Source organism: Dromiciops gliroides, chromosome 2 (genome assembly GCF_019393635.1).
Source record: "Dromiciops gliroides isolate mDroGli1 chromosome 2, mDroGli1.pri, whole genome shotgun sequence".
Classification (NCBI taxonomy): domain Eukaryota; kingdom Metazoa; phylum Chordata; class Mammalia; order Microbiotheria; family Microbiotheriidae; genus Dromiciops; species Dromiciops gliroides.
The window spans coordinates 576780097-576793511 of NC_057862.1; the positions used below are offsets into that span (position 1 = coordinate 576780097).

Consider the following 13415-nt stretch of genomic DNA (forward strand, 5'->3'; position numbering starts at 1 on the left):
AAGCTAAGAATTTTATATTTTGCTTACTTAAGCAAAAAGTTTAGAAACTACTGCCTCTCTCTCTCTCTCTCTCTCTCTCTTTGAATATTCTGTCAGCTACTGAATTGCTAAAGGGGGGAGATAGAAACAAGACTTCCTAATAGTGTAGTAATGAACTGGATATGAGTACATAGGTGGAATATTTTCACTTTCATCTGTTGATATCTGGCATTTGGTTCTAGCTGGCAACATGTTGACACTTGTCTTTGACTTGTGATTTTGTTGTATACAACAGGTCCAAAATCTTTTTATAATCCTTTTCTATACCTCTCCCAATAACTTACATTTTAGCCTCCAGAGTATAGTGAAAAGAATATTGGAGTATTTCTTAAGGAAACCTGGGTTTTTCATCTTGAATCTGCAATTAAAGAATTGTGTGATCTTAGAACAAACTCATTGAACCTCTTTTTGGCTCTAAAATTAGAGGGTTAGACTTGATCTCTCAGGTCCTTTTTATCTCAAATCTTTTGCATATAGGAAATAGAAAGATGGAGGAGTATCGAATAGACGTTAGTTAGAGGTACATTTGGGGACTCTCACTCAGACACAACCAGCACATACCCCTTATTTTTGTGAATTTTTTTATATACTGTTCCAGGGCAGGATTATGTTCTGCCCTAGTTCCCTTAGTTTAGGAGAGAGACTACATGCACACAAACACACACAGACACACATGTATTTATATAATTGTGTATTGTGTATTGAAACATACGTAGACTCGTGTGTTTATATATCAAGAATCATCTGTATAGTGTATATATATATATCCATCTCTGTCTGTCAGTCTATCTGTCTATCTATCTATCTACTATCTATTAGAACGTATGGGACCTGATGACCAAGTGGGATCCCTGTAATGTAGAAGGAGACAAGAAGAGGACCCAAGATAGTCTCTTGGGAACACACCCATAATTAGTGGGTTTGACCTAGATGAAGCACCAGCAAAGAGGCTGAGGAATGGTTAGATATAAGCAGTAAGATTACCAGAGAAAACAGTGTCACAAAAATTTAGGAGAGAGTATCCAGGAAGGAAGAAATGGAATTTAAATAAATTGACATCACAATTAAAAAAAAAAAAAGTCCTCTATGAAGGAAACAGGAACCTGGAGCCACAAGAAAACCACTAGCTTTGGAATTAATAAGCCAGTCAGGTCAGGAATTCCTTCTTTCCATGTCTAAATTCTCTTCCCACTTGGCCACCTTGGTTAGTCTCTTCTCATCCTTTCCTCCCTTTGCAAAAGTGTTTGAGAACAGTCATCCACAAGCAAGTGTCACTCTTTTTTTTGTGTGTGTCACTTTGTCAGATTTCTGTGATTTTGTGTTCTTCGCATTTTTTTTATTAACTAAAAAATCATCATGCATGAACATTTTCATATACAAAGTAGGTCAGAAAATATTAAATATTAAACCATGAATTTTTATGGTTTTTTTTAAAAACCATATTAAATTTAGTGTAGTAGTGCCAACATTATTCTGCATCTCCATCATCTTCTGAACTTCCTTTGCTTTCTCTTGTGTGTTTTTAAAGATATTTTTTTGATGTTTTTTTCTTTGTATCATTAGCCTTTCCTCTTAAAATAGCCGCTCTTACTTGTAACAAGCACAGTTAAACAAACAAAAGAAAATTTGTTTTATTGCTTGTATGAACTTATTCCCCAGCAAAGGATGGGAGGCATACTTCTTTATCATTCTTGTGGAGTAGTGATTGGGTAATACATTGATCAGAGGTCTTAAATTTTCCAAAATTATTTTCCTTTCCAGTACTGTGATCATTGTATAAATCTGCTTCTGCTCATGTCACTATATCATTTCATGGAAATCTTTCTAAGTTTTTCTGAATCCATGCCCTTTTTAATTGTTTATGGTGCTTCCCAGCCTCTTACTACAAAATGAAGTGCTGTCTTTAAAAAATAAAAAACAAAAAATCTTTTCATTTTGTCCTTCCTCTCATACATATACATGTACATATATATGTGTACACACACACAGACACACACACATATACACATATATGTATATTTATGTATGTGTATTTTTATATGTATATATGTATACACACACACACATACCTGGTAACAATATTGTTTAGTCGAAAAGTGCATGTATCTTAATGATATAGTTTCAAATTGTTTTCCATAATGGCTATACCAATTCTAGATCCACCACAGCTATCCTCTCATAGCTCCTCCAATCCTTATGGAACCCACCATTACAGTTTACTGCTATATATAACAAGGGTTATATCTTGGCTAGCATATCTTTTCCACATGAAGGCTTATTTAGCTCATTGCAAAAGAAAAAAAAAGATTAGTCAAACTGGTCACATTTCTATTTTATGGTTGTTAAAATTAGCATCAATTTGAATAAAATACATCTTTGCTAAAAATACTATTAAAATTTACTATATACGAAACCTCTTAAATTTTACCTCTTTTAAAGTGTTTACTTTTAAAAAAATAGTCTGCTGATGATTTGTCTCCTCTATTTCAGGCTTGCTAAAGTACAAGAAAATACAATTGCTTCTTTAAGAAGTGCAGCTAGTCATGTATGTAAAATTTTTTCCCCTTAAATAACTTGTAACTCTTGGGATATAGAAAATGATCTATAAATTTTTCAGTCATCTTAGAGTCAAAAAGAAATCTGTAGGAATTGCTTTATCAGCCAGTTTATCTTTTTGATATGTTTATCAGAATGTGTATTTCTGAATATTTGGGGCAAATTATTTCTGAGTTTGTTTCTTTATCTGTAAAATTAGTATAATCATTCCATCATTGATCTTTGGGGTTGTTTTGAGAAAAGCCCTTTACAAACCTTAGGTGTACTTTGGAAATTGAGTAGTTAATTGTTATATTTAGAAATTAATTTCTTCTTTCAACTTAAAGGATTTGCCACCTTTTCTTTTTCTTTGCTAATAACCAAATGAAGCATCTTTAGAATTCCATTGTTTTTAAACGTCCCGATTTTGTCAAGAGTGCCAAGAATGATTTGAAATCTTACTTATCCTGGGGCTTATTTGCCAGGTTTTATTTTATTTGGAATTTATTCCTTGCTAAGGGATCCAGTATTGTGTGTAAATGATATTACATTTTTCTTGTTCAGTTATTATAGTTGGGCCAGATTCTTTGTGACCCCATTTGGGGTTTTCTTGGTAAAGATATAGGAGTGGTTTCCCATTTCCTTCTCCAGCTCATTTTATACATGAGGAAACTGAGGCAAACAGGGTTAAGTGACCTGCCCAGGCCCTGTTTGAACTAAAGAAGATGAGTATTCCTGATATTATACTCTGTGCCTGGTAGTGTATACTAGCAACATTTTCTAAATTTTGTAGTTTTTTATAAATATAAATTATAGTCTTGTGCATTTTACTCTTTAAGTTAATGTTTTAGGTATAAAGAAGTTATCTTTGTGTAGTATTCAATATCTTGATAAAATAATTTAAAACAACACAAAATCAAAGTATAACATTGTCTTACTAAGTTTGCCTTTGTGCCTACTCTAGAAATAATTTTTTTATTATTTCTTGATCAAAACATCTCTTGGAGCTCTAAGATATTAGTGAGGTGGTCATGATTTTAAATAAAACTACCCACGATATTTTAAAATTAAGTAGAATCAAACTAGTGTATTGTTTTGTTTCTCTAGAAAATTTTACATATATTTTTATGAAATACAGTCTTTGAAGGCACTGCTAAGTCTGATTGGAGATTATGTAAAATTGGATCTTTCATCTTGGTTTTTTTTATCATGAAGAACTTTAATGCTAAGTTGAAGAATATTGAAAAATCCCCCATTTTTTGGACATGCCTGTCAATATTGTTTTTTTTTTTAAACCAATGTCCTTCATAATTGAATTCTAGAATGCATCTATTCACTACCTATTAAAATTTATTGATTAGTCTTATAGAGATGAGAGTTGGAACTGAGTCAGCTTGTACTTTTGAATAAAAAGAGAAATGCTTTGAGGAAAATGTGTGTGTACCCTCACTTTTCACTTCAAGATATTAAAGTTTTACTTATAACCGATTCTTCCTAGTATGATATCCTTGCCCATTAAAGAGAAAATAATAATTTTCTTTCAATGTTTATCTGCCATCATAATGGATAATACTCATTGTTTCTCCATCATTGGTTAAAGGAATTCTTATAATGATTGAGGGGAGGGGCAGGAAAGAAGGACTTAGAATATTAGGTCAACTTTTGCTCACAAGCACCCTGCACTCTCTTCTTACTTTTTGTCACTTAGGATATAGTTCCTGATGCTATTCTTGATTGAGCTCATACTAAGACACTATATTTCTCTTTTTTTTTTTTTTTTTTTTTGCCTCTGTGCCACATTATAGACACTGAAATCTAATGATCTGTATAAAATGGGTTGTGATCTGGACCTGTGAAGGGAGCATCTACACTGAGATCATGAGTCCATCAAAGTCCATCAAAATGGCATTGCATTGGGAATTATTTTAAAACATTCTTGAATAGTTTTGTTTTGACTCAGAAATATTCTTGACTAGTATATGTGGACTGGCTGAATTTTGTTGTATATTGGCATCTTTTAAGTTTATTACATTCTTTATTAAATTAGGCAAGGGTATTATCTACAGGAGAGTAAGTATGATGTTTGGTAGATAGTACTATACTTGAGCAAAGTTTAATTTAAAATTAGTACTGTCTAGAATTATAAAAATAAATTATCTGACTATATAGTAAAAACCTTTAGGAGCTTTTGCCATTCTTAGTGTCATTCCTTGTTCCTTTTAAATTTGTGTTTGCTTTAGTAAGCATTAGTATAAAATGCAACTGAATTTCCTTCAAAACATTAAAATAAGTCATTAATAATTTGCATGAGTTAAAACCATCAGTTTTACTCAGCAGAAACTAAATTCTGTCTTATGTTTTTAATTTTATCATTAGCTATCTTTTTGTGTTTGTGTGGTTTAGCCTTATGGTTTCTTCAATGTGGAGGAAATCGTTATATGGAAACTCAGAATTTATAGTCTTAGAGAGATTCTTGGTATGTGTCAAAGACAGTATTTGAATCCTGATCTTTGCTTCACTCTTCTTGTGCCTCATTCATTACCTAGTTAAGAAAAAAAAAATTTCATTGTTATATAGCATGAGGGGTTTAGTTTTAATTTAAAAAATTTTTTAAGGATTGCTATAGCTATAGCTTTTAAGTTTTAATAAAAATAATAACAAGGTTGTTAATAGAGCTTTGTCATTAATAACAATTCTGGATGGTAGTTGCCTTTCTCTTCTAAAACTACACAACAAATTTGTAAACATTAACTAAATCATAACCTAATTTTTTGTCTGTCTGTCCTTTCGTTTGATTTTTAAGATTTCTTATAGCCCCATAAATTTGCCTTAATTCTTAATTACTTTTTTTCTTTAGGGCGCAGCTTATGTAGAATTCGATGTTCATCTTTCAAAGGATTTTGTACCTATTGTATATCATGATCTTACTTGTTGCTTGACTATGAAAAAGGTATGCTAAGAATGTTTTATTAAAGTAAATAAGAACCAGTGAATTGTCCTTTCATAATAATTAGCTTTTCAAAAAAGTCTAGGGAATTTCCTAATGAAATATGACTTTTAAAATGCCAGATAACTAGTATTTTCCAGGGTATTTAACTCAAATACTTTTTCATTTATTTTTCTTCCTTGAACATTTTGTGTTGGAGGAAAACACTGATGCTAATATCAAACAGTACACTGAAACAGCAAGGACAGGGTATAGGAGAAAGATAGACTGATTTTCCCCTCCTCCTGTGCCATCTCTCCTTCCTTTCCCACCAGGTTCAAATTCTGAGTTCAATTTCTACTTCTAACATGTTGGCTGTGTGACCCTAGGCAAGTCCCTTAATCTGTTAGTGTTTTGGAAATATCTTAGACTCCTTTAAATTTTAGTGAAAATTTAGACTTACATTGGTAGAGGGAATTTCCTGCAGCAGTGAAATCATAGGTCCAATTACTACCACTATATTAAAGAACCAACTTGTCATAATAGAGGGCTGACCTTTATTAAGAGCCTATTCTGTGCCAAGCACTTTACAGGTATCTCTTTTGAACCTTACAATCCTGGGAAGTAGTTGCTATTATTATCCCCATGTTGCAGTTGAGGAAACTGAGACAGCATGTGAGTAGGAATGAAGGTAAGGAATGGTAGGAACAATTGAAGGCTGGGCATGGTAGGACAGGATTGGCAATAAAACCAAGGGAAAAGGAACTGGCAAGAAAAGAATAGTGTAGGTTTGAACCTATTCACCGAGGGAAGAGGGGGAAGAATATAGCCAATGCAGAGATGCTGCCTGGGAAAGGACTCAGTGGGGGATGGATTGGAGCCCTTAGGAAGAACAAAGAACAAGGTTAGGGCTTCTAAAAGGTTAAGATGGAATGACAAAAGATTATGGTCAAATAAAGGAATTTCAGTGTTTATGAATTTGGACATGGAACACTTGTGGGTGATAGTGAGGTTAAGCACTTGACAATCCTTGTATGTAGCTGAGTGGCTTGGGAGGGTAGGTCATGTAACACAGAAGTTAGTTTTTTTGAGGCATTGTTAATACATCTGTTGAAATCCCCTAGTATAAGGGCAGGAGTTGGGAAGGAGAAAGCCAGGCATTAAACTCATTGAGGAAGCAAGAAAAATGTCTTTGAGGTTAGTGGATAACATCTACCAAAGTCTCAAACAGATGGTAGTATAGATTGAATGTACTTTAAAGGAGTAGAGGTTTCTGATTGATTGTGATAGAAGGAGAGTAGATGTGGCAGTGGAAACTAGAAGTATTTTGATTCTAACAGTATGATCAGTCATTTGAGGGATATTAGTGAAAATGAAACAAATTCTGGAAAGGCTCATCGGGAATGCCATATCATCAGGAAGGAGTTAGATCTCAGTGAGTGCAAGATGGTGGAAGGAGTGAGAAAGGCAGCTGGGTTGTGCGTTGTATTAGATGTTAGACCTAGAGTCAGGGAAAACCCATATTGAAATCCAGCCTGAGACTCTTATTAGCTCTGTGACTCTGGGCTAGTCATTTAAACTTGATTTGCCTTAGTTTCCTCAACTAAAATGAAGACGATAATAGCATCTACCTTACAGCATTATTATTAGATCAGTAAAATAATATTTATAAAGCGCTTAGTTAGCACAATGCCTGGCACACATAATAGGTGCTAAATAATATCCCTTCTCTTCTCCCTTTCCCTTCCCTTTCCTTTTGTAAAGCTTTAAGTTGTGAAATAACAGTTGCCCATAATAGGTGCTTAATAATATCCCTTCCCTTCTTCCTTTCCCTTCCCTTTCCTTTGGAAAGCTTTAAGTTGTGAAATAACAGTTGCCAAAGAATAAAGTAGTTGGGCAAAGACACATGCTGGGCACATATAGATTACAGGAAGTAGCATACAGAACTTAATCAGAAAGCTATGTGACCAGAAAAAAAATGGGTCAGTCATGTAAGAGGGGAAAAGTGATCAAAAGGAACATTAGGCACATTAGGTGAATCTCTTGTGAAGGTTTTATGGGAAGACTTGGAGAAAAGTTGCAGAGGATAAGAAGGTGTGAGGTTGTAATTTGCAACACTTTGAAGGGATACCCATAGGAATGAGATGAATCACATGGCCATCAGAGTTTCAAAGTGGTAAAGGTGTCAAACTCTAGACTCAAGGTCCTTCTCTGAATAATACATTTACCTTTTTTTTTTGAAATCTAAGAAAAAGTGTACTGCACTAAAGTTTTATTTTATCTTTTCTTTATGATAAAGCATCCTTTATCATGTTCTGGCAGTGATTCTGTCTTCTTAAAGCTTATCAACCAATCAGCAAGTATTTGTTAAACACCTACAATATTCTAACCATTGTACTAAGCTTAAGGGGTACAAAGAAAAAAAAACCCTACCCTTAAGGAGGAGATATAAAGTGTGTGTGTGTGTGTGTGTGTGTGTGTGTGTGTGAGAACACACATATACACATAGACATACATTTATGCATATATATATATAAAATAGAAAGTAACCTTTTGAGGGAAGAATTATTTGCATAGTGTTAGTGCAATGTAAGATTTGACACATCTTTTTTTTTTTTAAGCAGGAAACACTTTGTTTACAAACCTAATAATGAATTTTATGTCTTGCAAAATTTAGAAAACTTTGAAGATGATTATTATTGTAGTAATAAAGAAGTGATAAGAACCCCTACACCATATATATGTATTTATTCTTTTCTATTTAGCCTAGCATCCTCATTTTTCAGTTTTTTTTTTTAAATAAGTGATGTACTTGAAATAATAGGATTTGTTCATAACTTGGAATACATTCAGTAAAGCTTAATAATCTTTCTGATTTTTTTAAAAGAAATTTGGTGATGAACCAACAGAACTGTTTGAAATTCCAGTGAAAGAATTAACTTTTGACCAACTCCAGCTATTAAAGGTAATAAGAATTTTAATTGTTCTTTAACTTTAGAAGTTCCTTTCTACATATGAAGAATCTAGTTAATCTACTATCAAATATTAGTAAAGTATGCTTCATATTTCTAACTGGGAATAAATTTCATAGAATTTAGAATTTGAAATGGAAAGGACCTTTAGAGGCCATTTGAATCAAACCCTAGAAACAAGAATCCTTTAAAGATATCCCTAACAGATGGTAAATCTTGTCTTTCTTTTAATACCTCCAGGGAGGAGGAATCCAGTATTTTTTCCAAGGGGGACCTATTCAGTTTTGGTTAGTTCTAATAGATAAGAAATATTTTCATAAAATAAGTCTAATTTTCCTTGGTAAAACTTTAACCTGTTGCTCGTAGTTCTATCTTTTGCGTTCAAATGGGGCAAACCTAATTTCTTATTCTATGTGACACCTCTTGAAATATTTGAAAACAGTATTTGTCAGTCTTGATGCCCTCCACCATCCTGGTTGTCCACTGGATTCTCTCCAGTTTTTAACTGTCTCTTAACATTCATTATCTGTAGTGGAACATAGTTTTCCATACGTGGCCTAACCAGGCAGAGTAATAAATAGTACACCTGTCAGTAGTTCTGGACACTCTGTCTCTCAATGCACCTTAAAATTTCATTAGCTTTCTTGGGCTCTTTATCTTGTTGACTCAATATGTTTTTAGGACAAACTTCTGTTTAGGGTTGCCTGTTCCTATCTTGAATATGTGAAATCAATTTCTGGAACCTAGGTATCAAAAATCACATTAACTCTTTTAAATGTCATTTTATCATATTCAATCCAAATTTACACCACTTCTTCAGATTCTAAATCTCACCTATCCCCACTTTATGTTCTCTATAAATTTGATAACCATGACATATATGCCTTTATCTAATCACTGAAAAAGACAGCAGTATAGCATAGGGCCAAGAAGAGATCTCTGCGTAACTCTTTGGATCTGGACATTCAACCAGTTCTGAATTCATCTAACTAAGCTATTGTCTAGTCTGTATCTCTCCATCTCTCCTGTATGAAGAACATTAAATTTTCGTAGATGCATTGCTAAAATAAAATTTACTTAGACTATATCTATCATATTTTCCTTGTTGACCAGTCTATCAGCCATCTTAAATAAATCAAATTGCAGTAATCTGAGTTGACTTGTTCTTGATTGTCATGTTGCTACTTTGTGATCATTTATTTTTTCTACATGAAATTTAACCACCCCATTTAATGATATGCTTTAGAATTTTTCCAGGAATCATTGTTTGAAGGCACTATGCTTTCCCCTTTTTTTGAAAATTGGAATAATGGCATACCTTTTCCAAACCATTGGTACCTTTTTTATTCTCCATGATCTTTCTTTCAAAAAATTATATTTCCTCTTTGTTTTTACAATACCTCCATTTCCCAGTAGGATCTAGGAACCAAGGTCAGCTGGATGTGGTCAAAGAGAAGATGGAAAGATTACATGTTGACATCTTCAGTGCCAGTAAACTTAAATGGACAGGAATTGATTGAATTCAGGTGATACTCTGGACAAGAATCCTTTAGAAGAAATGGAATAGCCCTCATAGTCAATAAAAGGGCAAAAAAAGTAGAATTGGGATAGAATTTCAAAAATGAAAGGATGATATCTGGGCAGACCATTCAGCATCACAGTAATAACTATGCTCCAACCCCTGATGCTGACAGAGGCCAAAGTTGATCAGTTATATGAATACCTACATCATTTTCTAGAAATAACAGCAAAAAAATCACATCATGGGTGATTGGAATGCTAAAGTAGGAAATCAGAAGATAATTGGGATAATAGGCAAATTTGGCCTTGTAGTACAAAATGAAGCTGGCAGAGACTAAGAGAATTTTGTCAAGATACCTAATTGGGCATAGCACTCTTTTTCAACAATCCAAAAGGTGACTCTACATGTGGACATTACCGGCTGGTAAATATCAAAATCAGATTGGTCATATACTTTGTAGCCAAAGTTAGAGATGCTCTATACAGTCAGTTAAGACAAGACTGGAGCTGACTGTGGCTCAGATTGTGAACTTTTTATTTCAAAATTTAGAATTAAATTAATGAAAGTAGGAAAAATCATCACACTGTATAGGTATGACCTAAATGACTTCCTTTATGATGTGAAACTGATGAATAGATTTAAGGAATGAGATCTGGTAGATTGAGTCTCTGAAGAGCTGTGGCTAGAAGTTTGCAATATTGTACAGCAACAAAAAAGATCCTAGATAAAATGAACAAGAAATCAAAATGGTATCTGATGAGGCTTTACAAATAGCTGAGTGAGGAAGAAAAGTGAAAGGAAAAGAGCCAACAAAATGTGAAATTTCAGAGAACAGCAAGGAGAGATGTTTTTCTTAAATGAGCAACACAAAGAAAAAGAAGATAACAATAGAATGGGAAAGATGATCTCTTCAATAAAATTAGAGATATCCAGGGAGAATGAAGTCAAATAGGCCTTAGGAAGCATTGCTAACCAGCAATAAAGCTAGCGCAGGTGATAGCATTTTGGGTGAGAGCTGTTTAAAATCCTAAAAGATGGTGCTGTTTAAGTTCTGTATTCAATATGCCAGCAAATTTGGAAATTTTAATAGTGGTTATAGGATTGGAAAAGATTAGTTTACCTCCCGGTCTTAAGGAAGGAATACCAAAGATATTCAAATTACCAAACAATTGTGCTCACTTCATGTGCCTATAAGGGTATTTTATTTTCATCTTTCAGAATGATTATTTTAAATTTTATTTAAAAAAAAATTCCGATTACATGTGAAGATTTTTTTTTTTTAGTTCCAAATTTTTCTCCCACCGTCACCTCCCTCCCCCCTTCTAAAGCCAGAAAGTAATCTGATATAGGTTATACATTACACTCACATGGAACATATTTCTGCATCAGTCATGATGTAAGAGAAGGATCAGAACAAAAAGAAAAAAAAAGCCAGAAAGAATGGACAAGAACAGTAACAAGAAAGCAACAACAAAAGTAAAAATAGTATGCTTAAATCTGCATTCAGATTCCACAGTTCTTTTTCTGGATGTGGGAAGCATCAGTCTTTTGACATTGTCTTGGATCATTGTATTGCTGAGAAGAGTTAAGTCTATCACAGCTGATCATCACACGGTGTTGTTGATACTGTGTATAATGTTCTCTTGGTTCTGCTCATTTCACTGAGCATCAATTCATGTAAGTCTTTCCAGGTTTTTCTGAAATCCTCCTGCTCATTTTTCATTGTTTTTTACAACACTATAGTGTTCCATTATATTCATATACCACAACTTGTTTAGCCATTCCCCAATTGATAAGCATCCCCTGAATTTCTAATTCTTTGATGCCACAAAAAGAGCAGCTTTAAATATTTCTGTACATGTGGGTCATTTAACCTATAACCCTCTTTGGGATATAGACCTAGTAATGGTATTGCTGGGTATGCACAGTTTTAAAGCTTTTTGGGCATGGCTCTTAATTGCTCTCCAGAATGGTTGGATCAGTTTACAGTTCCATCAACATTTGATTAGTGTTCCAATTTTCTCACATCATCTCCAACATTTATCATTTTCCTTTTTTTGTCCTGTTAGCCAATTGAATAGGTGTGATGTGGTATCTCAAGAGTGCTTTTAATTTGCATTTTTTAATCAGCAGTGATTGAGAACATTTTTTCATATGACTGTATATAGCTTTAATTTCATCATCTGAAAACTGCCTGTTCATATCCTTTGACCATTTCTCAATTGGGGAATGACTTGTATTCTTATATATTTGATTCAGTTCTCATACGTATTTCAGTCTGTAAAAATTATTTCCCAGATCTCTGCTTTTCTTCTAATCTTGCTTGTGTTGGTTTTGTTTGTGCAATACCTTTTTAATTTAATACAGTCAAAATGATCCACTCTGTATTTTATAATGTTCTCTATCTCATCTTTGGTCATAAATTCTTCCCCTCTCCATAGATCTCACAAATAAACTGTTCATCCTTTACATCTACATCATGTGCCCATTTTGACTTTAATTTGGTGTATGCTTTAAGATGTTGGTCTGTGCCTAGTTTCTGCCATACTATTTTCCAGTTTTCCTAGCAGTTTTTGTCAAATAGCGAGCTCTTATCCTGGGGCCTAGTGCCTTTGGGTTTATCAAACAGGAGATTGTTGTATTCAAGTTGTGTTTTGTGTGCCTAACCTACTCCACTCATCTACCTCTTTATTTCTTAGCCAGTACCAAATAGTTTTGATGATTGCTGCTTTATAATAAAGTTTTAGATCTGTTACTGCTAGACCATCTTCCTTTGCATTTTTTATTAATTCCCTTGATATTCTTGACCTTTTGTTATTCCATATGAATTTTGTTATTTTTTCTAGCTCTATGAAATACTTTTTGGGTAGTTTGATTGGCATGGCACTGAATAAAGTAAATTAATTTAGGTAGAATTGTCATTTTTATTATATTAGCATGGCCTACCCATGAGCAATTTGTATTTCTCCATTTGTTTAGATCTGATTTTATTTGTGTGAAAAGTGTTTTGTAATTGTGTTCATATAGTTCCTGGGTTTGTCTTGGCAGGTAAGCTCCCAAATATTTTATATTGTGTACAGTTATTTTAAGTGGAATTTCTCTATCTCTTGCTGCTGGACTTTGTTGGTCATATATAGAAATACTGATGATTTATGTGGGTTTATTTTATATCCTGCAACTTTGCTAAAGTTGTTAATTGTTTCAAGTAGTTTTTTAGTTGATTCTCTAGGATTTTCTAAGTATACCATCATATCATCTGCAAAGTGATAGTTTTGTTTCCTCCTTGCCTATTCTAATTCAATTGCTTTTTTCTTCTCTTATTGCTAAAGCTAACATTTCTAGTACAATATGGAATAATAGTAGTGATAATGGACATTCTTGTTTCACCCATGATCTAATTGGGAATACCTTTAACTTATCC

The 13415-nt window shown here is 33.4% G+C and overlaps 1 protein-coding gene across 2 annotated transcripts in view; it reads left to right on the forward strand.

Annotated features, from left to right (window-relative positions):
* GPCPD1 (glycerophosphocholine phosphodiesterase 1) overlaps positions 1-13415 on the forward strand; it is an 85277-nt gene that overhangs the window by 39878 nt on the left and 31984 nt on the right. For both annotated transcript variants that reach the window (XM_043981327.1, XM_043981328.1), the window contains exons 11-13: positions 2530-2584; positions 5432-5524; positions 8388-8465. In XM_043981327.1, the coding sequence (XP_043837262.1) occupies positions 2530-2584; positions 5432-5524; positions 8388-8465 (226 nt within the window). The remainder of the gene's footprint in view (positions 1-2529; positions 2585-5431; positions 5525-8387; positions 8466-13415) is intronic.